This window comes from Lichenostomus cassidix, chromosome 28, assembly GCF_008360975.1.
Source record: "Lichenostomus cassidix isolate B80296 chromosome 28, HeHo_3.0, whole genome shotgun sequence".
NCBI classification, from domain to species: domain Eukaryota; kingdom Metazoa; phylum Chordata; class Aves; order Passeriformes; family Meliphagidae; genus Lichenostomus; species Lichenostomus cassidix.
In genome coordinates, this window is record NC_139508.1 from 5314009 (window position 1) to 5337989 (window position 23981).

A 23981-nucleotide genomic window follows, 5' to 3' on the forward strand; every position below is an offset into this window, starting at 1 on the left:
CTCCAGGGATGGGGGTATCCAAGGAATAGGTGTGACACCTCCGACACCTTCCTGGGCAGCCCCTGCCAATGCCTGACCACCCTTTCCATGGATTCTTCCTGATATTCAGCCTGAACCTCCCCTGGCATAGCTTGAGACTATGAACAGGGTGGACCAGCCCTCCCTCACACACCTCCCAGCAACCTCAGCTTTTCCATCTGTAGAATGGATGTTACAGCCACTTCCAAAGGCCTCAAGCTCCCATTGCCTCCACATGGGCACCCCCTGCAGGCACAGCAGCATCCCCTTCCCCAGCACCTACTCACTGGTTCAGGCAGGGCGTGTAGGAGTTCTTGTCTTCCTCGATAATGGAGACAATCAGGGTGATGAGCTTGGACCAAAAATCCAGGTTTTTGATGCTGGGGCCCTGCTCCTCAGGGGGCACCTCGCCTTTCTTAGTCTGGAAGGAGCAGAGATTCCAGTCACCCCACTGCTAGGCTCAGTTTTGTGTAAGGGCTAACAAGGGGGCAGGAGGGAATACCCTGGAGGCCCCACACGGCCCCCATGTCTGTCCTGTCTCAACCCCACAGCTCAAACCAAGGCCTGGGGCTTGTTCTGCACAGGACTGAGCACTCTGGAGAGGGAGCAGGAGCATGAGGAAAAGGAGAAGGGCAGGGGATGGGGAGGTCAGTGCCCAGCATCCCCCCCAGCCCCTCGCACCGGGTCTGTCTGGTACTCGCGGCTGTAGAGCTCGTGGCAGTTGTTGAAGATGTACTCGTAGGTGGAGTTGAGACAGGCCTTCACACAGTCCTTCACCACCTGGCTGGCTCGTGGGGGACTCTGCAGCTCCTGGACCTGGTGTGCAGGGAGGGGGTGGTTTGGAGCACCCCCAGACACCCAACCCCCCAAATAACTGTGGCCAAAGAGAGTCAGGTCCCCCGAAGGACAGGGTGAGTGGGGCCCCAGCAGTACCTTCATCCGAAAGAAGGTGATGCTGGTCAGCAAATCCACCGTGGACTTGAGATCCTGCAGCCGTTCAGGGCTGCTGGCAGGGAAGTTGTTCTGGGAAGGAAAGAGGGGAATTGCCCACAGAACTCTCACAGGGGGAGCAGGGTTGAGGAAACAGCCACTTGTTGCTTCAGGTAGGGACACTGAGGCAGGGTGGGCACCTTACCCGGTACATGGAGAGGTCGATGCGCAGGGAGTTGTGCAGCTGGTCCAGGAGTTTGACAAAGCGATCTTTCTGCAGAGAAATGCCCCGGGGGCAGGTGAACAGGAGAAAGGCACAGGGACCCGCCCCCAAACCCCTGCCCCTGGCTTTCTCTGCTCCCAGCCCAGCCCTTGCTCATCCCTCTCCTTCCTGCTGTCCTATTGCTTTCTTTCCCTCCTTCCTCCATCAGAACCCTGCATCGGCAGGGGATGTCTGCAGAGAAGAGCATCTCCTCGGTGGTGGCTGGGGCTCACTCGAGGCCCTCAGCAGTTCCTGGGGCACTTGTGGCCATGCCAGATGTGGTTCAGGATGGAGAGGTGACACCATGTGTCCCCTGTCACTGCTGGGAGGCTGACAGGCCACTCTGCCTGCCCTGCCTACTGGAACACCTCCGAGGCTGGGCTCGGGGCAAGAGTTGGGAGAGGGGGTCTAGGATCTGTAGCCCTGGGATTGAGGCTTTCCAAGAGCTCAGGAAAAAGGGCAGGGAAAGGGCATGTAGTGGTTGCCCATCTTCAAGGTAGCCCCATGAGTTGGACATTTCCATGGACTCCTCACTCGCCCCACAAGGCTGCATCGAAGGACAAGGGCAGGAAAAACCCTGGGTGAGGAGTCTCTAGTGGGGCTGAGGGGCTTTAGCTCAGCTCAGCCCAGCTCCCACCCAGGGAGCACAAGGTAGGAGGACACAAATCCCATCCTGAGTTGAGGCGTGAATCAGGGGTCAGAGCTGACGGCAAAACAACTGATCACAGAATCCCAGATGGCTTTGGGTTGGAAGGGATCTTACGGGTTACTGTGTTCCATCCCCTGCCATGGGCAGGGACACCTTCCACTATCCCAAGTTGCTCTAAACCCTGTCCTACCTGGCCTTGGACACTTTCAGGGATGAGGCAGCCGCAGCTGCTCTGAACAACCTCAGGCCCTCACAGGGAAAAATTTCTTCCCAATATTGGCCTGAAACATTGTTGGGGGAACATTTCCTTTTGCATTCCTGCTGGTGGGGAGGCTTTGGACAGCCCTGTGGGCCTCTCATGAGAGCCCTGGGTTCTCCCCACAGCACTGGCTGTACCAGATCTGTGCTGACCCGCAAGGCTCTAGAGAGCCTGGAGCAGCATCCGAGTCCTGGGATAAGGACATGGGGGTGGGATGGGGCAGTGAGTCCACGGCTTGGCCACAGCCACAGCCTGCGCTGGCCACCGCAATCCTTCAGCGCTCGCCGGGATGGCCCAGCCGGGCCCTGGGCCGGACCGTGTGTCCCCAACACCCAAGGAGCGGCTGCAGCACTCTAACACTGGACACGACGTGTACTCAGGGTTAAAGCGACACGGCTGGGCACTTTAGGACCCAACCTTAGGATCTCTAAAAAAAGAGAAAGAGACAAGTTTTTTAAATCCTCCATGTTAGAGAAAAGGCAGGTTTTTGGTACGGTTTCCTCCTCCTGTGTGATCCGGACGCACAGCTCTTTCGGCTCTAGCTACCCCCTGCAACGGGAATGTGGAGGTGAGCCAAAGCTGCCCAGAGCTGTGCTCGGCCCTGGCTGTGTCCCTGGCTACCCAGCACCTTGCTGCACCCAGAGCTGGGCACTGACCCTGGCTCGACCCGTGACAACTCGAGCAATCATTTCCTGTCTCTGGGATGGCACAGGGGGAGCCAAGGTGAGGGCTCGGCCCCTCCTTGCCCATGTCCCCGAGGGGCACCTGGCCCTGCCACAAATCCACCCCACTCAGCACCCAGTGGGTGCTGGCAAAACCGGCTGAGTTTGCAGCAGGGCTGGGGTCCCCAAAAGTACACGAGGCTGTGCAAGACTCCCCGTGAACTACAGTGGTGGCTCCTGGCCACTGCTTCTGATTTTTCCCACCAAGGTGTCCCCACTCCTGCTACGTTACCACCCAGCGTCCCAGTTTGCTCAGCTTCCCATAGTAATTAGGTGAGCCAATTTAGCCCTTCTCCTGGGAATTTGGTGGCCTTTTCCTTCCTGAAAACCAGGAGCAGGATGATTTTTTAGGGCAAGCAGGGGCTGACCCCAGCGCTGCCCGGCTGCAGTTTGGAGTGGGGTGTTTTGCACTGCTCGTTTCGCTTCCAGAGTCCCCCACCCCCTCCCAAAGAAAGGAGAGAAAAAAGAAAGAGCGTTTACTTACCATGGGACTTACCCCGAAATTGGAGGCAGCAAAGCGGTCAGAGGCATTGGCGTTGCTGGAGGAGGTGGTGTGGGCATAGTAGGCATTGATGTTGGCCAGCAGGGTGCTCATCACGGCTGGCACCCCGGGGCACATGTACTTGGAAGAGAGGCAGGCAAAATGTCTAGGGAAAGAGGTGGGAGGTGAAGGCATAGGGCATGGGAAGGGATGCAGGGTTTGGGGTGCATGAATTACTGAATCCCAGAACATCCTGAGTTGGAAGGGACCCACAAGGATCATCAGTCTAACACCTGGCCCTGCACAGACAACCCAACAATCCCACCCTGGGCATCCCTGGGATCATGGAGCTCTGGCAGCCTTGGGGCAGGGACCATTCCCTGAGATCATCCCAACCCTGACCCAGCTCCAGCCATTCCCTGGGTTCCTGTCCCTGTCCCAGAGCAGAGCTCAGCCCCTGCCCCTCCGGCTCCCCTCAGAAGGAGCTGCAGCCCCCAAGGAGTCTCCCCTCAGCTCCAGCTGAACAAGCCAAATGCCCTCAGCCGCTCCTCAGACCCTTCCCCAGCTCCATGTCCCTCCTTTGGACACTCTCCAACACCTTTAGATCCTTTTGATATTGTGGTGCCCAAACTGGACACAGGACTTGAGACAAGGCTGTGCCAGAGTGCATTGGGAAGGGGAGGGATGGGTACACAGGCTTGGGGCAAAGTCTGTACCCATGGCAGGGAGGTGGGTGCCAATAGCAGCAGCAGAGGATAATGGGGACAGTGATTCCCCAAACCAGGGCTGGAGCAGCCCCTCTGAGCCAGGTGGGTGGCAAGGGACTTACGTCATGGCCTGGTAGATGGACTCCACCCCATAGCGCATGGCAAACTCATCTACGATCTCCTGTGCTGTCTCATCAAAGTACACCTTCCAGGCATCATCCCCCTTGGCATCAGGGATCTTCACCACTCCATTGTTTTGTAAATCCGTCACAAAGTGGAACAGGTTCTGGAGGTACAAATGAGTCCTGTCAGCTCTCCAGGGCTGGTGGTGGCAGAGTGGCACTGCTGAGGAGGACACCATGCCCCCTGTGCCCGCCTGGGCTGCTCACCTCATGCAGGCAGGTGTACTGAACATGGTAGGGAGCCACCTTCTCCTCGCCCTTGATCTCCACGCTGATGTGCAGCCGGATGGCTCCCGACACTGCTGACTTGTCTGTGCGCTTGTCTGCAGGGTGCAGGGAGAGGGACCAGGCGTGAGGCTTCCCTGGTGCAGCTCTGCTCACTGCCAGCGCCAAAGAGGGGCACAATACCCTGGACAGAGGGTCCATCAGGGCCAGGGCTGGGGGGGACACCCAGCACTGCTCGCAGCCAAGGTGGAGTGCAGTGCCACCACAGCACTGCAGAGAGGGATTTGGCCACATTTCCAGCCAACAGAGATGTGGCCTCTCTGTGCATCAGTTTCCCCTTTGCAGAGGGCTGGTGCTCTAGAACCTCCTGGGCAAAGGGTTCTGAAAATTACCCTGGGAGAACACTTGATCTTCATGGCTTTTGAGATTAAATGTTTTAAATAGCAGGCCCAGCTGCAACAGCCTTCAGCCTATGCCTGGCAGCACACCCCCCTGGAGCCCAGGGCTGGGGGTCCCAGCCCGAGCAAGATGTGTCATCCCCCTGGAGCCCAGGGCTGGGGGTCCCAGGCTGTGATGGTTACCGAGGTTGTACCAGACGTCCATCTCCCCGCTCAGGGTCCGGACCTCAATGATGGTCTGGCCCAGGAAGTCATCAGATTCCCTCTTGAAGCGCTGCTTGACACGGGACTTAATGTCATCATCCTCGTCCCACACGCGGACCTTGATGCGGTCAGAGGAGTTATGGCACTCACTGGGGAGGCGAGAAGGGGAAAACCCTGGGATGAGCAGAGAAACCTTTCCAGCTACTCCCTATCACTGCTTCCCTACACAAAACGGACCATCCCAGCATGGGGCAGAAACTGAGGAAGAGAGCAGATGCGGGGGCACCAACCCTCCCAGTGGCGTTTATGCCACACTCAGGCAGTGCCAACATGGCCTGGACCAGCTTCTGAAGTCACATCCTCCATGGCACAAAACAGCATCCCAGGGGACCCCAGCACACCCTTCCACCCTCAGTGGGAGCAGGATGAGGCCCAGCTGGCTCCCCCACCGTACAGGGACATGCCAACAGTCAGCAGACCCCAGCATGACCACTAGTGGACAGGGAAGGGAACAGGGAGAGCAGGGGTGAACTTACAAATGGAAATTCTCCTCCCAGACTGGGTTGAGATTGCCATAGATAGTCTTAGTCCTTTTTTTCGTCTTTCCAACCTGGACAGTGACATAGGGGTCACTGGAACCCGTCTTATCCTTTGCTTGGAGACCCTGGGCACAAACCACTGCAGCACAGCACAGCACAAGCATAGCGCAGCAGAGAGAACAGAGAGAGGTCAGTGCCACAGCCACACCAACACCCCCAAAACAGGCACCTGTGTCACCCCAGGGGCTGAAGTCGCCTGGCAGGATGAGGGGTTGGGCAACGCAGACATCCCTATAGTCCCCAAGGCAGAAGGTGACAAGTGCCTACCCGTGATGCTGATCTTGGCTGACCATTTGGAGGTGCCATCCAGGACACTCTGCTTGACCGCCTTCATCTGCTGTGTGTGCGTGGTCTTGTTGACCCCAAACACCTCCTGGATCAGCTCAAATATCTCTGGTTTGTTGCGCTCCCGGATCTTCATGCGGTCCTTGAGCACCATGATGATGTTCTGGGTCCGGTCCTCTGCTCCATGCTTGGAGCTCTTTTCTGCTGCCCCTGGGAGAGGACAGGCATGGTGAGATGGGGCAGGGGGCTGGTAGTACCCAGGAATGAGACAAGAGCTCTCTCAGGTGGGTGTACTGGGCCTGGGGAGAGGACAGAAGGGACCAGGGGAGGTTTAGGTTGAATATTAGGGGAAAATAACACTTCCCCAAAAGGTCTGTCCAGCCCTGGCACAGGCTGCTCAGGGCAGATGGAGTCATGGCACCTGGAAGTGTTCAAAATACACACAGCTTAAGTAGGTGTATGGCACTTAAGGACATTGTTTAGTGGCGACCATAATGGTGCTGAGTTGATAGCTGGACCTGATAAACTTAAAGGTCTTTTCCGGCCTTAACAATTCCACGATTCTGTGACTCCATGCATTAATTAATTCAAACCTGGAAGGATTTACACCCTGCCCAGAACAAGTCTGCCCTGCCCACCACTTCGCCCATGCCCAAGTCAGGAGCAGAACTCTCCTGGGCTGCTCCCTCCTCCCTCTCCAAAGCAAGAAGGGACGAGGCTGTGGGCCCCAGGTCCTTACTCTGCAGGCAGTCGGCATTGAGCAGATCCTGGCACTTCTCGTGGCACTTGACGCCGCACTCGGCGCAGCGCATGCCCTGCCGGGCAATGCCCCACAGCAGCCCCTCGCACTCATAGCAGTACGTGGGAGTGGTGGCCGTCCACACCTCGAAGTTGTGGGGCGTCGTGCAGGAGATGGGGTACACTAAGGCTTGCAGGGTCTTCTTGTAAACATGGTTTTTCTGTGCAGGGACAGGGTAGAGAGGGGGAGAGACGCTGAAGCAGGGCAGAGGACGGCACTCGGGGACGTGGTTTAATGGTGGTGGTGATGGATTGACAGTTGGACTTGAGGACCTTATAGGTCCTTTCCAACCTCAAGGATCTCATGATTCTAACCCCAAGTGCAGCCATGAGCATCCTCGATGTTCTGGCATTGCCAGAGGATGCTAGTGGGGCACGGACTCTGCATCTCCACTGTGGGCCTGGCCCCCAAAACTCAGTTTCCCTCTCCCAACCACCCTAACCTAGCCCACCCCAGCACCTACCAGCTCCTCATTGTTCAAGGTGCTCGAGGCCAGTGCAGACGTGATTCCCGCTTTCCTGGACTGGACCAGGGACTGTGGAAAAGAAAGAGAGTTCCCAGATCTAGCAGAGTATGGAATGTCCCTCCTCCACTCCCAGTGGTTGTGAAACATCCAGGGCAGACCCTGATGCCAGATGGGGAGGGGTCCTGGCTGCATGGGGGGCAGTGGGAACAGCCCAGCCACCATTATGCAGTAGGACAGGAACCAGTTCAGCAGCCTGTGGCATTTCCAGTTCAGCTCCAGTAAGGCAGAGCCTCTCAATGTCTGAGACCCCTGGGGAGACGGGGTGGGGGGCACTTACCATGGCCTGTGGGCAGCCAGGGCAGGCGAGGGGAGAATAAAAAGACATTAGTGCAAATTCTTCCCAGGAGAGCCCCTTCCCTGCCAGAACCAGTGGGAATTGGGGCAACACCCCTTCATCCAGCACTGAGCAGTCCCTGGTGGCAGGGAACTGTGTCCCCAAGCCACAGCACTGGCTGCAGCCTGCAAATCCCAGCAGGGAAAGGCAGCAGCCCTCCCAAACCCCACACATTGCCCACCCCATCACCCCCCACCCCCAAACACCAACACAGCACAGTGCAGAAGCATCAGCGGCTGCCCAAGAGGGCTGGGGGTGGGGGCACCGGGTTGGGGGCAGCAAGGGGGGTAGGGGAATGGGAGGGACATGGGTTGGGAACAGGAGGGTGGCATCCCAGGGAGGGCACACAGTGGAGCTGACAAGGTGTAAAGAGAGGGGGAGAGGAAGGGCACCTAATTCTGAGGGCAAAGGGTGTCTGGTTTCCAAAATTACTGTCTCCTGTCATCAGGGCCGGCAGGAGAACAGCAGAGTGACCCTGTGCAATAGAGCCCAGGGGTTGGAGGGGACTCCATCATGGGGAGCCCATACATGGGGGGTCCCCAGCCCCACACACTGGGACTGGGACTGGGACAGTGGAGATAGTTGGGTCTGGGCAACTTGTAAAAGCCACTGCCAACCCTCCCCTGGTACAGAGGGTCTGTCTGTCCAGCACCAGTGCAGTCCATGCTGCAGGGACCTATGGCAGCTGGGACAGGAAGGGACTAGGGACACAGCACCAGTTAAAAAATGGGAAACCAGATACAGCCCCGGGAAGCCTCAGGCTGATGCTTGGTGTAGGGACCAGAGCTCCGTTAAAGAGAAGCACCCTCGGGTAGGGAGGGCCCAGCTCCCCACTGCAAGGAGGGCCAGGAGCCCCCCAGAGCAGTGTGGGACACCCCGCCCCCCTCTGGCAGGCCTGGGGGGGCGGAGGGCTGGCCAGCAGCCCCCAAGGGTGCTGTCTCTTTAACCCCTCGCACCACGCTCACCAGATCGCTGACTAGAGGGAGAGATTTGCGTCCAGGCTTAATGTCGGGCATGCTGTTAATGCAGCGCAGAAACCTTACAGCCGCCCCCCTGCCGTGGGGAAGGCCCAGCCAGGCCACAGGAAAGAAAACAGAGAACACAAGCCATGTTAGAGGCAGCTGGGGAGTGGGACACGGGCGGCGCAGTCCGGTGGGGCGCAGCAGGAGCGAAGCCGGCAGCTGTGGGGGGGTGCCTTGGGAGGAACCTCACCAAATCGCTAACTAGGGGGATGGGCTTTCGCTTGCGAATGTCCGGCATGCTGTCTATAATGATCAGCCCGCCACCAGGCCTGCAAGAGAGAGGAGAGTCAGCGGGGAAGGGAAACTGAGGCAGGAAGGGGCTTCCTGTCATTGCTCCATGGTCACTCAGCACTTCACAGAAGCACAGAATGGTTTTGGTTAGGAGGAACCTTAAAGCTCACATCTCGTTCCACCCCCTGCCATGGGCAGGGACACCTTCCACTAGATCAGGTTGCCAACCTGGCCTTGGACACTTCCAAGGATGGGAAGCCACAGCTGGTCTGGGCAACCTGCGCCAGGGCTTTACGACCTTCACAGGAAAGGATTTCTTCCTAATATCTAGGACTTTGTGGATAGGACTGCAAAGCAATCCCCATGTGGCCTGGGACCCACCCATGGGATCCCCATCCCCACCACCACCCCTGCCAGGGCAGGGATCATTGAACTGAAAACTGGTGGGAAGGGGATTTCAACAAAAACTGATTTTTCCACATGTGGAGCATGACAGTGAAACCCAGGAGAAAAACTGCCCATTTGGCTTAGTCAGCTTTGGCTTTGCAGCGTGAGGCTGGAGAGCTGGGGTTCCCTCTGGGACCCCAAAGGGGTGCACAGAGCAGGTGAGCCTCCAGTTCTGCTGCAAGAGAACCCAAGGCAGGAATGGCTCCTCACAGCCCTGTCAGAAAGAAATCCCTGGAGTGATCTGAGGGCTCTCAGGCAACCTACCAGGTTCTGCCCAGGTCCATGGCAGAGCTGTCTGTGAGGGCAGGACAGGACTGAGACCTCCACCCCGTCCAGGTGAGAGGCTCAGGATTCACCATGGCACCACTCCATGAGGGAAGCAGGAGTTGCCACCCCAACTCAGTCCCACCCCAACTCACCTCCCCTCCCTCCCCCTCAGCAGCAGCTCTTGGAGACACACAGCAGTGTCATCTCTGCTGACTCCTCCAAAAGCACTGACCAGCCCCAAACTTCAGCCTCAAAATCTGGCCTTCCTGCATGCCCACAACTCAGCAACCCTTCCCCACACAAGCCCACTGCTGAGCTCATTAATCACATCCTAATGCGGAGGGGGCTGAGATCCCAGGGGGCAGAGTGTACCCAGCTTCCCCTTGTACTCACCCGCCTTTGAACCACAGAGATTTTTCTCCATCACCTTCCCCACGGGCCTAGAAAATAAGGGACAGTGTCAGGGCACAGCAGGAGCCACAAGCATGGGGACAGCTCCCCCAGGGCAGTGAGTGCCCACAGCACTTGGGGAGCATAGACGAATGAGCAGGATGGGCAGAGGAAATGTGTGTTCCAAAACCAAGGGGGCTGCGTCCAGCATAGAGCTGGCACTGAAAGTATCTTTAGGAGGCTGACCTGTGTGAGGTGGGTGGGTTTCAGCAGAGGGGCTGAGGCTGGCAAAATAGGGGGGATGGCTACACCATGCTAAAATTGGGGGTTTGGGGGAATGGAGAAGCATCATAAAGGCTCAGCAGGTCCTCAGGGACCCACAGCAGTCTGAGAGAAGTGCAGGGCAAAAAGCCAGAACACGTGGAAGAGGGTGTGTGTGCAGGGGTCATCCAGCAGTGCCACCTCCCCCGCAGGGAGGGGATTATTTTGGGGGAGAAGGGAGGAGAGAGACCATTCCCTCTCCTTCATGGGCAATCCCTGCACACACACACACACACACACACAGGGAAGGCACACACGTGGCTGGCAGGCTCCAGATGGACATGCTTACCTGCAGGCAGGCTACACCCCTTCCCTGCAGGAAGGGGAGACGCGGGTGCAAGGGCCATGGTGGTGGACAACTGAAAAGAGAAGCGGTGGGGAGGGGGATCGAGACCCCGGGGAGCGAATCCAGAGCCAAAACAAAAAGAAAAGATGGAGGATGGAGTCTAAAAACAAAACAAAAGATTGTCAACTCAACAGAGGCGAGGGGGTGGGTGGCTCGCACCGGCACACGCATGCAGCACACACCGGGGGTCCTCAGCACTCCTGGCCCCTACAGGGCATCTCACTTGGTGGGAATGGGGTTGTGGGGCACCACTGTTGGTACCCCCAGGTCAGGATGGGTCTGTGGATGTCCCTGGAAGCTGCCCAGGTGTGGGAAGGGGCTGTGCCCCCAGCCCGGGGCTGCAGCAGTGGCCAGGGGGGTCCTCACCTCCTGCAGCTGCATGCAGACCTTGTTGAAGGCTCTCAGCCAGTTGGCTTTGGCTCGCGCTTTAGGGTCCTGCACCTCCTCTTCTGCCGGCTCCCTGCAAGCACACACATCCCCTGTCACCTCCCAGCACAGCACCAGGGAGGGGGCAGCAGCCCCCACACCCCCAGCAGGTCTGAGGCTGTGATTTGGGGATTCTGATGGGCCTTGAGACAGCGTGGCCATGGCAAAACCCCCTCTTGGTACCAGGAAGAACCTGAAAGGGCAGCAGGTCCCGCTGCAAAGGGCAGCACAGTCAGGGCAGAGCACTGGGGAGAAGCCAGGAGCTTCCCCTCCCTCGGGAGACCCTGCCCTGAGTGGTGGACCCAAGTGATACACAGGGGACAGTGGGTGACACAAGCATGTGAATTAAACACCCTTTGCCCCCCCATCTCTCCAGCACAAGGTCCTCTGGCCACTTCCCACCACAACTCCCTGGCATGAAGAGCATCCAACACCCCTGTGGCTCCAAGCCCAGGGAAAACTGTCTGCCTTGCTGCTGACATGCTGAGTGTTGTGGGTTTTTCCCTCCTGTCCTACAAAATGAGGACATGAAGGAAAAGAAAATAAATCCTCCAAACATATCAGCAAGAGGCTGGTGTGATGTGACACAGGAGAGGGGAGTCCAGAATCACTCTGGGGAGGCCATGGGGTGCTCAGATGAACTTGCCCCAACCTGGAGGGCCTTGTCTGTGCTAATCTGGGATTCTCTGTGCTAACCTGGGGTCCTCAGCATTAACCTGTGGTTCTCAGCACTGAACCACAGTTTCCAGTGCTACTTTGGGGTCCCCAAAGCTAATTTGGGATCATCGGTGCTACTCTGAGACCCTCAGCACTAATCTGGGGGTCCCAACACAATCTGGGGTTCCCAGCACAATCCATGGTCCCCAAATCTCAGCACAGGACCCCCCAGGCCCCCTGCCCCGTGGGCACTGCAAGCAGACATGACCTGAGGACCCCATGCTCCTGCAAGGTCTTGGGCCTAAATATCCATTTGTTTAATAACCAGCTCATTATACATTGTTTTAAATTACAGATTCCCCATTCCTGGTCTATAATTTAAACTAAATAAAAGGCTGGAAAAGCCTGTCAATGTTCACCTCTGCACAGAGGAGTAACACTCACTGAAAATGGAAATGGTCAATTATGGTATTTGAATAATCTGTCCCTAATATATGAATTATTCACATGCTCCGTCAGGAACCTGACCACCAGTTAATTCACCTGAACAGCACAGGAGGTCATGGATGAGTTTTTACTAGGCCTAGGGAGAGGATTGACTCCTGTAAAGGAAATCTTCTCTGACCAAGCTCCATCCAGGGTGCCAAGAGCTTGAGCTAGAGGAGAGAAATCACAGCCCCAAGATCCCACCTCCCCCAGCCCCAGGTTTGTCCCAGGTTATAAACCTGCAACCCTGCAGCTCCAGCAGCTTCTTGAACACCTTGAACCTTGCTTAGCACAGGGGGTGGCTGGGCCAGGGCAGCGTGCCCAGGGGGCTGGCTCTTGCCTGGGTAGCACAAGGTGGGCTTCCCCCACCTCAATGGCTCAGGCACCTGGAAAAGCTCCAGACACAGCAGAAGGTCCCTGGTCCTGCGCCAAGCACCAGCACCATTCCTGAGCCATCTCCTGAGCATCCTCAGTGCCTCCAGGCACGATGCCATCCCAGGGACACAGTAGGTCAGTTCCCCCTCCTACCTCTCAGCCGGTTTTGCGGGCTCAGTCTCTGGGGCTGTCTCTTGCATAGGAACTTCCTCCTCTGCCCGCTGGGCCTGGAGGGCCTCAGGGGCTTCCTGGGGGGCAGAGGTGTCCTTCTCCTCCTTCCTTTCCTGCTGCTGAGGCTTCTGCTGTGGGACCAGCTGGGGTTGCTGCTGCTGCTGCTGCTGCTGCTGCTGTTGCTGCTGCTGCTGCTGCTGCTGCTGCTGCTGTTGCTGCTGTTGTGGGACCTGTTGCTGTTGCTGCTGTGGGGGAGGTTTTTGTGGTGGTGGTGGGTATGTTTCATGCTCAGGGGGTTCATAGGTGTCCTGCTCCCGCAGTTCCTCTTCCTCCTCCTCCAGCTCCTCCTCCTTGGGGTAGCCTTCTTCAGTCTCACTATAGTCCTCAATGAATTCTTCCTCCTCCTCCTCCTCCAGGTAGAGATCATCATCATCCTCCTCCTCCCAGCGCGGCGAGTCCTTGCGGTAGCTGACAGAGCTGTGGCAAGAATGGTAGGAGTCCCCGTCCCTCTCGTCCAGCTCCGAGTCCCTCAGGCTCTCGTTCTCGAAGTCCTCACTCAGCTGGGAGCTGCCCTGGCTCAGCTCGGCCGACGAAGCATAGCGACTGCTCCCTGTGGGGCTGAGGGGTGAGGGGACACAAGGACAGGGCTCCCGTGGGTCTGTGTCACCCCAGACAGAGCCCCACAGCAGGGGCGGGAGGATGTACGGCTCACATTGGGAGCACTGGGCTCCTTGTCCTGGGAGCTGAAGGCACAGAACCAGTAGACTCCATGGGCTGGAACCAGCCCCTCAAGCTGGGGCACTCACAGGGTCTGACCTCCCTGCCTGTGCCTGGGCTAAAAGTGGGGATGGGGGAGACTGTGTCTGTCCCTTCAGCTCACCCCAGCCAGGGGTGGTGGCAGCAGCACCCCCAGCCAGATCCTGACTCCTGCTGCTGCCAGACACCCTGTCCTGCCCCCAACACACAGATCGGTCACACAACCTCAACCCTGACACCCCAGTGCTCCCTGCAGCCTTCCCAGGCACTCTGGCCCCAGGACACCCCCTCAACCCCCTCACTCCTCTTAATACCATCCCTACCCAGGGGTCCCCTCTCCTCTCTTCCTGCCAGGCCAGATCCCTTCCCCCACCCTGTCTGCCACCCCTGGCCCTTCCAGCCCCCTCCTCTCACAGCTTCCTGGACAGGGGGGCCCACAGGAGTCCCTGTGCCCCAGGAGGCTGCCAGGGATAGGGCAGCTCCACGGCTCCATGGGGACAGGCTGACAGAAGCAGACATGCAGACAGGACAGGGACATGCCAAGGAAGAGGCCGACACCACGTCTCCAGCACTGGCAGCCAGGGCTCAGGGGCTGTGTGAGGGGACAAGGATGAGGGGACAGGATGGGCAGAGCCCAGAGTGGCTGAGCCAGGCTGGGGGAAGCCAGGGGACACCACAGGGAAGAGAGTGCTGGGGGATGCGCAAGCTGGTCCCAGCTGGGAGGGGTACTGGCATCATCCAGGTACCTTGGAAAGGAGAACTTGGGGCACAGGGATGTAGGAGACAAGTCTCATGCCTGGAAACCCCACACCTCCCCATCCTGATCCTGGACAGAGCTGGGAAAGGGGCCCTTGGCACATCGCAGGATCCCAAATCACTGCATGAGGCTTTTGCCCAGACAGGCACTCCCTGGCAGGTGACCAGGAACAGGGGGTGGCATTTGAGTCACGGAGGACCCAGTCCCACACCTGCTGGCATGACAAGGAACAAGCAGCAGCGCTGCCAGATAGTCAAAGTGCCAGAGAGCAGGACCAGGACACTAGGACGTTGCCCCACGAACTGGGGTGCAGCAGCAAGAGGGAACACCACAGGGCTGGGGGGACACCTGGAGCATCCCAATGCTGTCCCTGTACAAGGCCGATCTGGGGCAGGGAGGGTGGCACAAGGCCGCCCTTGCCAGGACTGGTGTTGGCCTCACCATGGCTGCAAGGACCGACCACAGCACTCTGCGACGGCACACGGCACACGGCACAGGCAGTGACCCACCTATCCGATAGGTCTAGGGACCGCCTGCTCTCAAGGGAAGGCTGGCGGCTGGTCCGCCTGCTCGACTCAGAACCGGACTCAGCGTCGCTGCGTCCGTTTGCGGCAGAATCTACGCTACCATAGCGTCTGCCAGGGAGGAGAGGAACATGGTCAGTGAGGTCCCAGGTGCCACACCACCGCCACCCGCCACCCCCTGCTGCCACAGGGACACTGGCAGGGAGGCTCTGTCCACCTGGATGGGGCTGGCACTTTGGGCTGGGCTCTGCTATAATCATGAGAACAGTGCACCAGGCATGTGTCCCTGCCACATCTGCATCTCCAGCCAGCCAACATCCCACTGCCCAGCTCCCAGCAGGGACAGGCAGAGGTAGGGAGCCCCAAACCCAGCATGGACAGAGGAGGGCAGTGACCCAACAGAGTTTGAAAACTTCCCAATGAGAAGGAAAGGCTTGGATGGGGCCAGCATCACCCCACTCTTCTGCACCTCAGCATCCTTCCCTCTGTCACCCACCGCCCTGGGAGTGCCATCCCTGGCATCACCCTGGGGACCTGCTGGCCTCTGTCACCTGTGGGGGAGGTTGAGAGAGCGGGTCCCGGGGTGAGCTGGCTGTGGCCACACTACCTGATGGGAGCCTGGTCCGAGTAGTCCATCTCGTAGCTCTGCATGGAGTCAGTGTAGGAGTCGCGAGAGCTCTGCTGCTGGTGCCTCATGGGGTACTGGTGCACAGAGGCATTGGGCTGGGACGTGGTGTAGTAGGGTGGGGGGATGCTGTTGCTGGTCTCGCTGCGGTAGTCACTGTCCCGGTCATCCACAGTACTGTCAGGGTCATCGTCTGCAAGCGGTCACAGTGAGCGGGGCAGGAGATGGCCCAAATCTGCCCCCTACCCTGCACAGATCCGTTAGTGCCACCACTGTCTCCCCACCACTGTGGCACCATGCTGGGGAAGTGGGCCCAGGGCAGGGTGAGGAGCGAGCTGACATGCTCTCAGCACAGGAAGGGTTTGGGGAGGACAAGGGGAAGGCAGAAGGGAAATTTGGGACATACAGAAGGAGGAAGAGGACAGGGGGAAGGGACCCTCCCTCTGCCCCACCAATGTCCCACCGCAGAGGCAAAGCCTGAGCTGCTCATTGTCACTGGAACAACCCAAGCACACAGAGCCCCATGGTGCCACGTCCCCACCAGCCGATGGGGACAGCCCTGCCCTGGACAGGGCACTTGGTGACACTGTCCTCATCTAGCACAGAGTCACAGCATGAGGCCGCAGGCTTGACCCAAGTTCCAGGCCCTCTGAGCCCTGGGCCAGGCAGAGAGGGATGTGCTGGGGACCCCCAGGCTGGGAAGAGAGGAGGGGGCAGGATACTTACTCTGCTGTTCTCCCCAGCCAAAATAATTCCAGTTGCCTACAAAGAAAGGGGCAGAGACAATAAAGATGGAGGCAGCTGGCTGGGAGGAACAAGTATCTCCCCAGAGGGTACACTGGGTTGGGGACACTGCCCTGGAGACAGCATCCAGGAAGGGGCACATTGACACTGGGACAGTGCCCAGGTCTGAACATGGTGACACAAAGCTGGACTGGAGACAGTGCCTGGGGTGGTCGTGTTGTCACTGACACAGGCTGGGAACAGTGCTACGGCCAGGCATGGTAGCACTGACAGGGGACAGGGTCTGGGGTTGGGCACAGGGGCACTGAAACATGCATGGCCCTGGGGCGGTTACAGAAAGGGAAACTGAGGCATGTGTTGGGACAAACTGAGTTGCCACCCCAATTCCACTCCCCAGCAGCCCCCATCACCAATCTTGCTGACCCTTGCCCCAGAGGGACCGTCCTCACCACCCCCACTGCCCCTATGCCCTGTTCCCTTCACCCAAGGGAAGGCTCACCCACTGTGGAGCAGGGAGACAGCAAAGAAACACCAGCAAACATGGGAAGGAAGACATGGGAATGGGGATGGGGACAGGGTATGGGGTGAAGTTGAGCCCCACTTGGGGTGGGGTCCAATGCCCCAAAACAGGTGTGCAGCCCACCCCTTAAAATTCCTTGGTATGGGAGTGGGGAGAAAGGAGGCTGTGGGGGTCCCACAGCAGGGCAGGGACAGGCCAGCACTTACAGCACTGTGAGCCATGCACGGGCAGAGGCTTTTCTTGCTCCTCCTGGAAGGCATACTGGGGAGAGAGGAGCTGGTGAGGGCTCCTGCTGGCAGCATTGCCCCTGCCCCCTCGCCCCAGGTCTGGCTGCACTCACATCATCCTGGTCCCGCATCGCGTTGAGCTGCTCCAGTTTCTTGGCCCAGTACCTGGCCTCCTCCTCAGGGATATCTGCAAAGGTGAAGACCCCAGTTCGTGCAGAGACACCCCCCACACCAAAACAGCCCCCAAGCTTTTGCATCAGAACCTCAGCCCCCGCTCCAAGGCTCATGAGCATCCCTGGGGCCAGGAGCAAGGAAGGACACAGCCCAGGCCTGGGGGCCCAGAGATGGGGTACCCACCGAGCGGCAGCTCAAAGCGGGTGTCAAGGAGGATGCGGTGGAAAGTCGGATCCTTGGTGCCCGAAATCTCATTGTCAGTCATGATGACCTGGGAGTCGAGTGTGAGCCATTCCCCAGGGCCCTCCTGCAGGGTAGAAATGGGATGAGGAGAGCCCCCAACACCCCTTTCCCAGCTCCACAACCCCAGCACACAAGGTCTGGCCCCAGGCAGGATGGGGAAGGCTCTGCCTGACCCAAAGGACAGCTGGGGGTGGCACATGTCCCTTGGGGCTCAGCAGGGAGATGGCTGTGCCTGACTTCCTACCTCATTGGACTGCCGGATGGTCCGGAGGGGGATCCACACTGTGCCCACCATGGTGTCCCAGATGAGCCCCTTGTTCCACACCTCCACTGTCAGGCCCAGGTCCAGCCGGTTGATCTCACTGGGGACAGGAAAGGCATCAGGTTACTCCCCCCATCAGGTTAACCCTCCTCAAGTTACCCCTTCTCAGCAGCCCCCTGGGACCACCCCAGCTTCTACCTGACCCCACCACCCCAGGACTCAGATGAGCCCCCAGATCTGGGGTCAGAGCAGTGGGGGACTCACTGTGTAATTCTGGGGGGCTAGGGGGAGCAGCAGGAATGGGGAAGCTCAGGGAAACCCTTGAACACTCACAACATGAAGTCCTGCTCCCAGGAGGGCAGGTTGCCCCGCACCGCGATGGTCGTGCTCTTGACATTCTGCACCTTCAGGGTCACGTAGGTGTTAAATTTCTCTGTGGGAACAAGCAGAGAGTGAAGTGACCCCCAGTGTGCCCCCATCCCCTGACACCACCCTCTGCCACCCCCACACACACTTCTCTCAGTACCCCAGCCCCAGGAGGCATCCCACCTCTGCCAGGGCTGGTAGGTGCTCCCATGCTCCTGTCCAGGGCACCCCCATCTGTCGGTGTGTGTCCCCCCAGCTTGTCAAATGGTGCCTCCAGAGCTGAGGGTCTCCTCGACCCTCATCCCCAACCCCTCCTCTGGCCTTACCACATCCAACCAGCCCAAGAGCCCCCCACCCTCTCCCCCTAGGTGGGCAGGCAAGCAGGGTTTCACTTACCTTGGGGCCCGTCGTACTTGGCCTTTTTAACTGTGGGGACAAAGGGAGGGAAGAGAATCACGCTCAGACCCCGGAGGGGGGGATTGGGGACCCCCATCAGAATGTCCAGGGGATGGGAGGACCCCAGTCCTGGCTGCCCCCCACACCGCCCCCCCCAGCTGCCATGTGGGGAAAGTGTTGAGATCCCCAATGACACGTGAGGGTGGGGGATCAGATATGAGCTAGAGGTGGGCATCAGAAGGGAGCAAAGGCCCCCCCCAAAAAACCTGCTACTCTGGGACAGCTTGCAACCCCAAATGACCAGCCTTCCTCTGTTGAGGGGGTGCTACTTCCCTCCCACCCCACACTCTTGAACTGGGATTTATTTGGAGAAACAGATGATGTTACCATCCACATCTGGAAAGAAAACTTGTGGTCTGGGGGCCCTGTCCCCCACTCCAGTCCCAGCTTGGGGGGCACCAGCCCAGCAGCACCAGGGTTAAGGCTTTCCCAAACCACTGACCTAGATTTCCCAGGGGAAACCTGGTAGGTCAGGGGGCTGTAATTCTCCCTGCCCAAAAACAGCCCTAGGGGTGGTGGAGATACACCCCCAAAATCCCATACAGCCCCAAAACACCCCCACTGCACCCAAGCCCTGTCTCCCTGTGGTGGGCACCATGGGGCTCATTCCCATCCTGCCCCTTGAGGTGTGCAAGGGAGGCTCCAATCTTGCTCAGCACCATGGGAACCCTGCCCCCCACCCCACCCCGATACTGGCTGACCTCCCCAGCTTCACCCAGCTGGGTGGGGGTCGGTCCTCAGGTTTTGGCTGTAGTGGCGGGGCAAATGGAGCTGAGCACAGCCAAGCACCAACACTGCCAATGCCAGGGGATGGAGGGGGACGAGGGGTGTCCTCGGGGCTGCCAGGAGGGGACCAGGCAGGGAGGGAATGACACAGCACCCGGAGAACGGTTAAATGACACTGGTGCCAGCGGGTGCAGGACCAACGTGACCGAGGAGGGATGAAAATAGCCCTGCCGACATCAAAGGTAATTTGATTTCGGAGACGTGCCACTCGCCAGCCGCTTATCACCCGCCACCAGCGCTGGAGGGGACGCGGGGCTGCCGCCAGCGCCACGTGCCTGGCCGGGCTGGGAGGAGGCCACATGGCACCAGCAGCCTCGGGGAAACTGAGGCAGGGGGAATCATCACCTCGGAAAAGAACTAGGGACCCTTTGGCTCGACTGCCTGCCCTGTGCCACCGAGAGGGTGACACATTGGGTGGCTTTTTGCCCAAAGGAAGGTCACCAGCCACGTCACTGGCAGCCATGTTCCCAGGGAATCATAAGGCTCCAGGAGCTGCAGTTTCACTCAGGGATGGGGGATTCACACATGGGGGATTGGCAGAAGGCTCCAGGATCCCAGAGATCCTTGACTGACACCAGGTTGAGAGCCTGGAGACTGTCTGGGAATGGCTGGCATCACTGTGTGTAATAATTATGTAAATTAAATATAATGTATTTATACATTATATTATACATTATATTATATATATTATATATATATATTTATATTATGCTATTCTAATAGAGTATTGGGAACCAGAACCCGCCTGTGGCTGACAGGGATCCCCTTCCCCCGGGCCCAGGGGCACCCACTACTCTTTACCAGCTGCTGCTTCCAAAAAGGAACGGGAAAGCAGAGGAAGGAAAAGCTCCAAAAATACCCGAGGTGACAGGAACAAACAATTACCCAGGGAACACGTGGCTTTCCTGGCTGTCATCTCCTGCCAGGGAGAAGTCCTGCTGCCACCATCTGCGGGATGTGCTGCCCTCCCACCCATCAAAGGGTCCCCAAAGCTGGCACAGGGGATGTGCACACTGGAGTGCCACCCTGGGGCTAAACGCAACATGAGTTCCCAAGAAAGGAACTATGGACAGTGTGACACCTATGTGACACCAACAAGCTGGGTGCTTCCCAGGCTGGGGTAATTTGGCTCCTTTCAGGGAACATTGACCAGCTGGAGAAACTGAGGCAGCTGACAGGGATTGGACTGGCAATGGCATGAAAACCAGGCTGGGCTGTTGGCATCCCACAACAGGCCTGTCTGTCTGTCCACCTCTATGCCCTCCCACACATCCCTCTGTCCATCCATCCTGCTGTCTGTCCATTTACCTGTCTGTCCATCCACCCATCTGTCATCCATCTTCCCGTCCATCCATCCACCCATTCCTCAGTCCATCCACTCGCCCCACTGTCCACTTACCTGTCTCTCCATTCACCCATCTGTCTGTGCATTCATCCATTCACCTGTCTGTCCATCCACCCACCCCACCATATGTCCATCTCCTGCATGTCCACCCCTCTGTCCATCCATTTACCTGTCTCTCCACCCCCTCCCCTATCTGTTCATCCACCCACACTTCTGCCCATCTGCCCCACTATCTGTCCACTTACCAGTCTCTCCACACACCCATCCCTCTGTCCATCCACCCATACACCTATCTGCCCATCCCTCTGTCCGTTCTTCATCCAACCCTCTGTCCATCCCTCCACGCACCCCTCTGTCCATCCCTCCGTCTGTCCATCCAGTCACCCCTGTCTGTCCTTCATCCACCCCTCTGTCCATCCTTCCATCCACCCCTCTGTCCACCCTCTCCCTGAATCCCTCTGTCAGTCCATCCACCCACCCCTCAGCCTCTGTGCTCACGTCTCCCATCCCCTCCATCCATCTGTCTCTCCGTCTCTCCATCTGTCTCTCTGGATGCCCATCCGCCCGCCTGTCCATCTGTCCGTCTGCCTCACACCACTCTAGACACCTCCTCCCGTCCCTGCTCACCCCACACTCCCAGGTCACTCCATTGCCAGTCACCCAGGGACACCCCCTGGCACGAAGCCCCCGGGGGCTGCATGAGGCTGCAACCCCCAGGAGGGCCAGGGAAAGCCTGGGGGAGGCTCTGGGGTGGCACCCCCGCCCCCAGGACCCCCAAAATAGCATAAGAAGCGTGACCAGCGAGTGGTGACGGGGCAGTGGGGGAAGTCTGAACCTACTCAGAGCTGTTTCTCACCAGCCACCCCCGGCGCCACTGAGGATGTCACCACATGCAACAGACCTTTAAGTGGGAGTAAAGAGGCCCCCCCCCTGCTGCCAGAGGGTACCCCCAATCTGGGGCTGGCTGAGAGGCACACAGGGGCACACCAGCTGTGGCACTGCTGTGGGAGAGGGGGCTGTGACACCACCTACAGGACAAGGACATGTCAGGGAGTGGGAGGGGGCACAGCCCCCATCCTGATGAGCTCAGGCAGCAGTGGGGCAGCCCCATTTTCCTCCAGATTTTGCCTGGGGTAGGGGAATCCCAGACACCCTATGCCCCACCTTGTCCCAGCTGTCACTTTGCCACCTCCATCCTGTGGCCCCAAGACACACAAGCACTACCCTGTCTCCATCAGGATGTCATAGGGCCTTGGGAAGGGGGTAAAGAGATCCCTTCCCAACTTCTGCCCCCCTTATTAAGCATTCAACCCAGAATGACCAGCGAGGCTGAGGCCAAGCCTGCAGGACTCATCTGTGCACTGAGTTGGGCAGGGCTCAGTGTGCTGGGTGCAGGGATCCCCTACCTGTGCACTCCCCCAGTGCCTCCCACTATGGGGTGACCAGCACCCCTAGCCAGGCCCACACCAGCACCAGACCCCCAGGCTTCTACCCTGACTCCCCCAGCTGCCCTGACTCCCACTAGCATCACCATGCCCAAGGGGGCAACACCTGCAGGGGTATAGGGGGCTGCAGGAGGTGGGGCTGCGGCTCAGGGTGTAATTTTAGGGGGATATTTAGGGACTCACAGGAGGAAGTGGGGAGAGATTGTGGGATTTGGGGTGCATGGGGACTGTTTGGGGTAGTGAGAATGTAGAGGTATATAGATGGGGATAAATGATGTTTGGGAGTGGGGGGATTTTTGGGGTCAGGAGTGCTTGAGGATGTAATTGGGGGGGGGAATAGATGTGGGGTGTTGGGGGTACATATGGGGTGGTTTTGGTGAGGGAGTGTTTCGAAATGCAGGGGACTGTGACTGCAGGATGAGGGTGCCTGAGGATAGGGGTGGGGTCCTGGGTGTGTTGCTTAGGGGGATATCTGCAGAGAGATGGGAGGCTGGAGATGGATGGATGGGGATATTTGGGGAGTGGGCACGTGGGAGTCTGCGTTTGGGGGGTGTGGGAAGAGATACGGGGGGAGCAGGGGGGAAGAAGGGGGCTCCGAGGGGGCGGGAAGGTGCAGAGGGATAGCCGGGAGTAGCCGGAGTAGGCGGCGCGGGGGGAGCCCCCTCCCCACGGCGGGGGAGGGCTACGGGGGGAGCCCGGGAGGGCTTATGGGGGAGCCCCCTACCTCCCCAGCAGTGGGAGGTTACGGGAGGAGCTCCCTCCCCACGGCCGTGGGAGGTTATGGAGGAAGCCCGGGGGTTGTTACAAGGGGTGTCCCCTTCCCACGGGGCTGGGAGCCGGGGCGGGTTACGGGGGGAGTCCCCTCTCTCCCCTTGCCGTCCCCACGGCGGGGGCAGACGCAGGGGGAGCCCCTTCTCTCCCGGCGGGAGCAGTTAGGGTCAGGGGATCCCGGGGGGTTCCGGGGGGATCCCTGTGCGGGCAGGGCGCGCCCACACCCCCTCCCTCCCCCACCCCGACTGCCGGCTCCCGCGCCGCGCGCGCGCCCCCGCCGGTTCATTCATAAATCCACGCACCGTGTGGAGCGCTTGTGAATGGAGCCGTTCCCGCGACCCCACCCCGATCACCCCCTTCTCCCCACACTCCCCTCAGCCCTGCTGGCCTCGCCAGCCCCGCGCTCCCCCCTCTCCGTCCCGAGCAGAGCGGCTGCGGGACGCGCCCCCCGCCCGGCTCCCGCGGCCGTGCCCGGTGCCCCGGTACCTCCGACGCAGAGCAGCGACATGGCGGCGGTGTGGGTGCCGGGGGCGCGGGGGGCGCGGGGGGCCCTGGCCGCCGCCCGGCTCTAGCGCGCCGCCATCTTCCCTCAGCACCGCGGACAGCGCCTGACGTCACCACCGCCCCCGCCCGCGCGGCACCGCCCCCCGAGCCCCCCCGGCGCCGGCGGTGAGGCGGTCTGGGGTCCCGGCGGGGCCGTGTGCCGTGTGGGGACCGCGGGTCCTGACCGTACGGCCTGTCACACCCGCACCGCCCGGGGGAAGGGGCGGAGGGTCCTGCCCAAATCGGGGGGCTGGGCTGTCCGGGGGGGTGGGGTCTGTCCGGCTCGTACAGCCTCGTGGGGGCTGTCGTGCCCTCCTTTCCCTCGGAGGGTGGGGTCGTCTGGCTTCTACAGCTGGGGGGGAGGAGGGCGTGTCCTGCCTGCACAGCCCTGAAGGAGGGGTGGATTTGGGGTGCAGCATTTACCTCACATTCCCCCAGGCGTGGCCCCCCCGTGCCGGGCTGTGCCTGTTCAGAGCAGGTGGGGCATACTGTCGTTGTCATTCCTCCGTTGTTGTTGTCCCCTCTCTCCTCTCGGCCACCAAATGTGACATCCCAAAGAAATGCTCGGACCTGGGCAGTGATCCCAGCTCCGGGGCTGCAGAAGCTGCCGTGGTCCCAGGCAGGGACCAGCACCAGCTCCGGATGCCGGCCCTATTGGAAGGGGCCCCACATGGTGGTAAAGCAGAGACCTCCAGCCCCATCACTGGAGACACGAGCT

At 59.4% G+C, this 23981-nt stretch overlaps 1 protein-coding gene across 13 annotated transcripts in view; it reads right to left on the bottom strand.

Annotated features, from left to right (window-relative positions):
- Positions 1 to 23379, bottom strand: part of UNC13A (unc-13 homolog A) — a 37415-nt gene extending 14036 nt beyond the window's left edge. For 5 of the 13 annotated variants that reach the window (XM_085040856.1, XM_085040854.1, XM_085040851.1 and 2 more), the window contains exons 1-26: positions 23207 to 23366; positions 18314 to 18343; positions 17885 to 17984; positions 17534 to 17651; positions 17230 to 17353; positions 16986 to 17059; positions 16852 to 16906; positions 16108 to 16143; positions 15364 to 15574; positions 14742 to 14867; positions 12702 to 13337; positions 10971 to 11064; positions 9941 to 9987; positions 8540 to 8633; positions 7184 to 7255; positions 6661 to 6880; positions 5904 to 6131; positions 5574 to 5715; positions 5017 to 5186; positions 4418 to 4533; positions 4151 to 4314; positions 3325 to 3487; positions 1154 to 1222; positions 952 to 1041; positions 700 to 834; positions 306 to 439 (exon numbers count right to left, since the gene is read on the bottom strand). In XM_085040856.1, coding sequence (XP_084896982.1) covers positions 306 to 439; positions 700 to 834; positions 952 to 1041; positions 1154 to 1222; positions 3325 to 3487; positions 4151 to 4314; positions 4418 to 4533; positions 5017 to 5186; positions 5574 to 5715; positions 5904 to 6131; positions 6661 to 6880; positions 7184 to 7255; positions 8540 to 8633; positions 9941 to 9987; positions 10971 to 11064; positions 12702 to 13337; positions 14742 to 14867; positions 15364 to 15574; positions 16108 to 16143; positions 16852 to 16906; positions 16986 to 17059; positions 17230 to 17353; positions 17534 to 17651; positions 17885 to 17984; positions 18314 to 18343; positions 23207 to 23228 — 3470 coding nt within the window. In that variant the 5' untranslated portion in view covers positions 23229 to 23366. Of the gene's footprint in view, positions 1 to 305; positions 440 to 699; positions 835 to 951; positions 1042 to 1153; positions 1223 to 3324; positions 3488 to 4150; positions 4315 to 4417; positions 4534 to 5016; positions 5187 to 5573; positions 5716 to 5903; positions 6132 to 6660; positions 6881 to 7183; positions 7256 to 8539; positions 8634 to 8792; positions 8872 to 9940; positions 9988 to 10970; positions 11065 to 12701; positions 13338 to 14741; positions 14868 to 15363; positions 15575 to 16107; positions 16144 to 16851; positions 16907 to 16985; positions 17060 to 17229; positions 17354 to 17533; positions 17652 to 17884; positions 17985 to 18313; positions 18344 to 23206 lie in introns of all 13 variants that reach the window. The other 8 variants (XM_085040858.1, XM_085040855.1, XM_085040850.1 and 5 more) reach the window with 6 other exon arrangements.
- Positions 23380 to 23981: the final 602 nt, after the last annotated feature.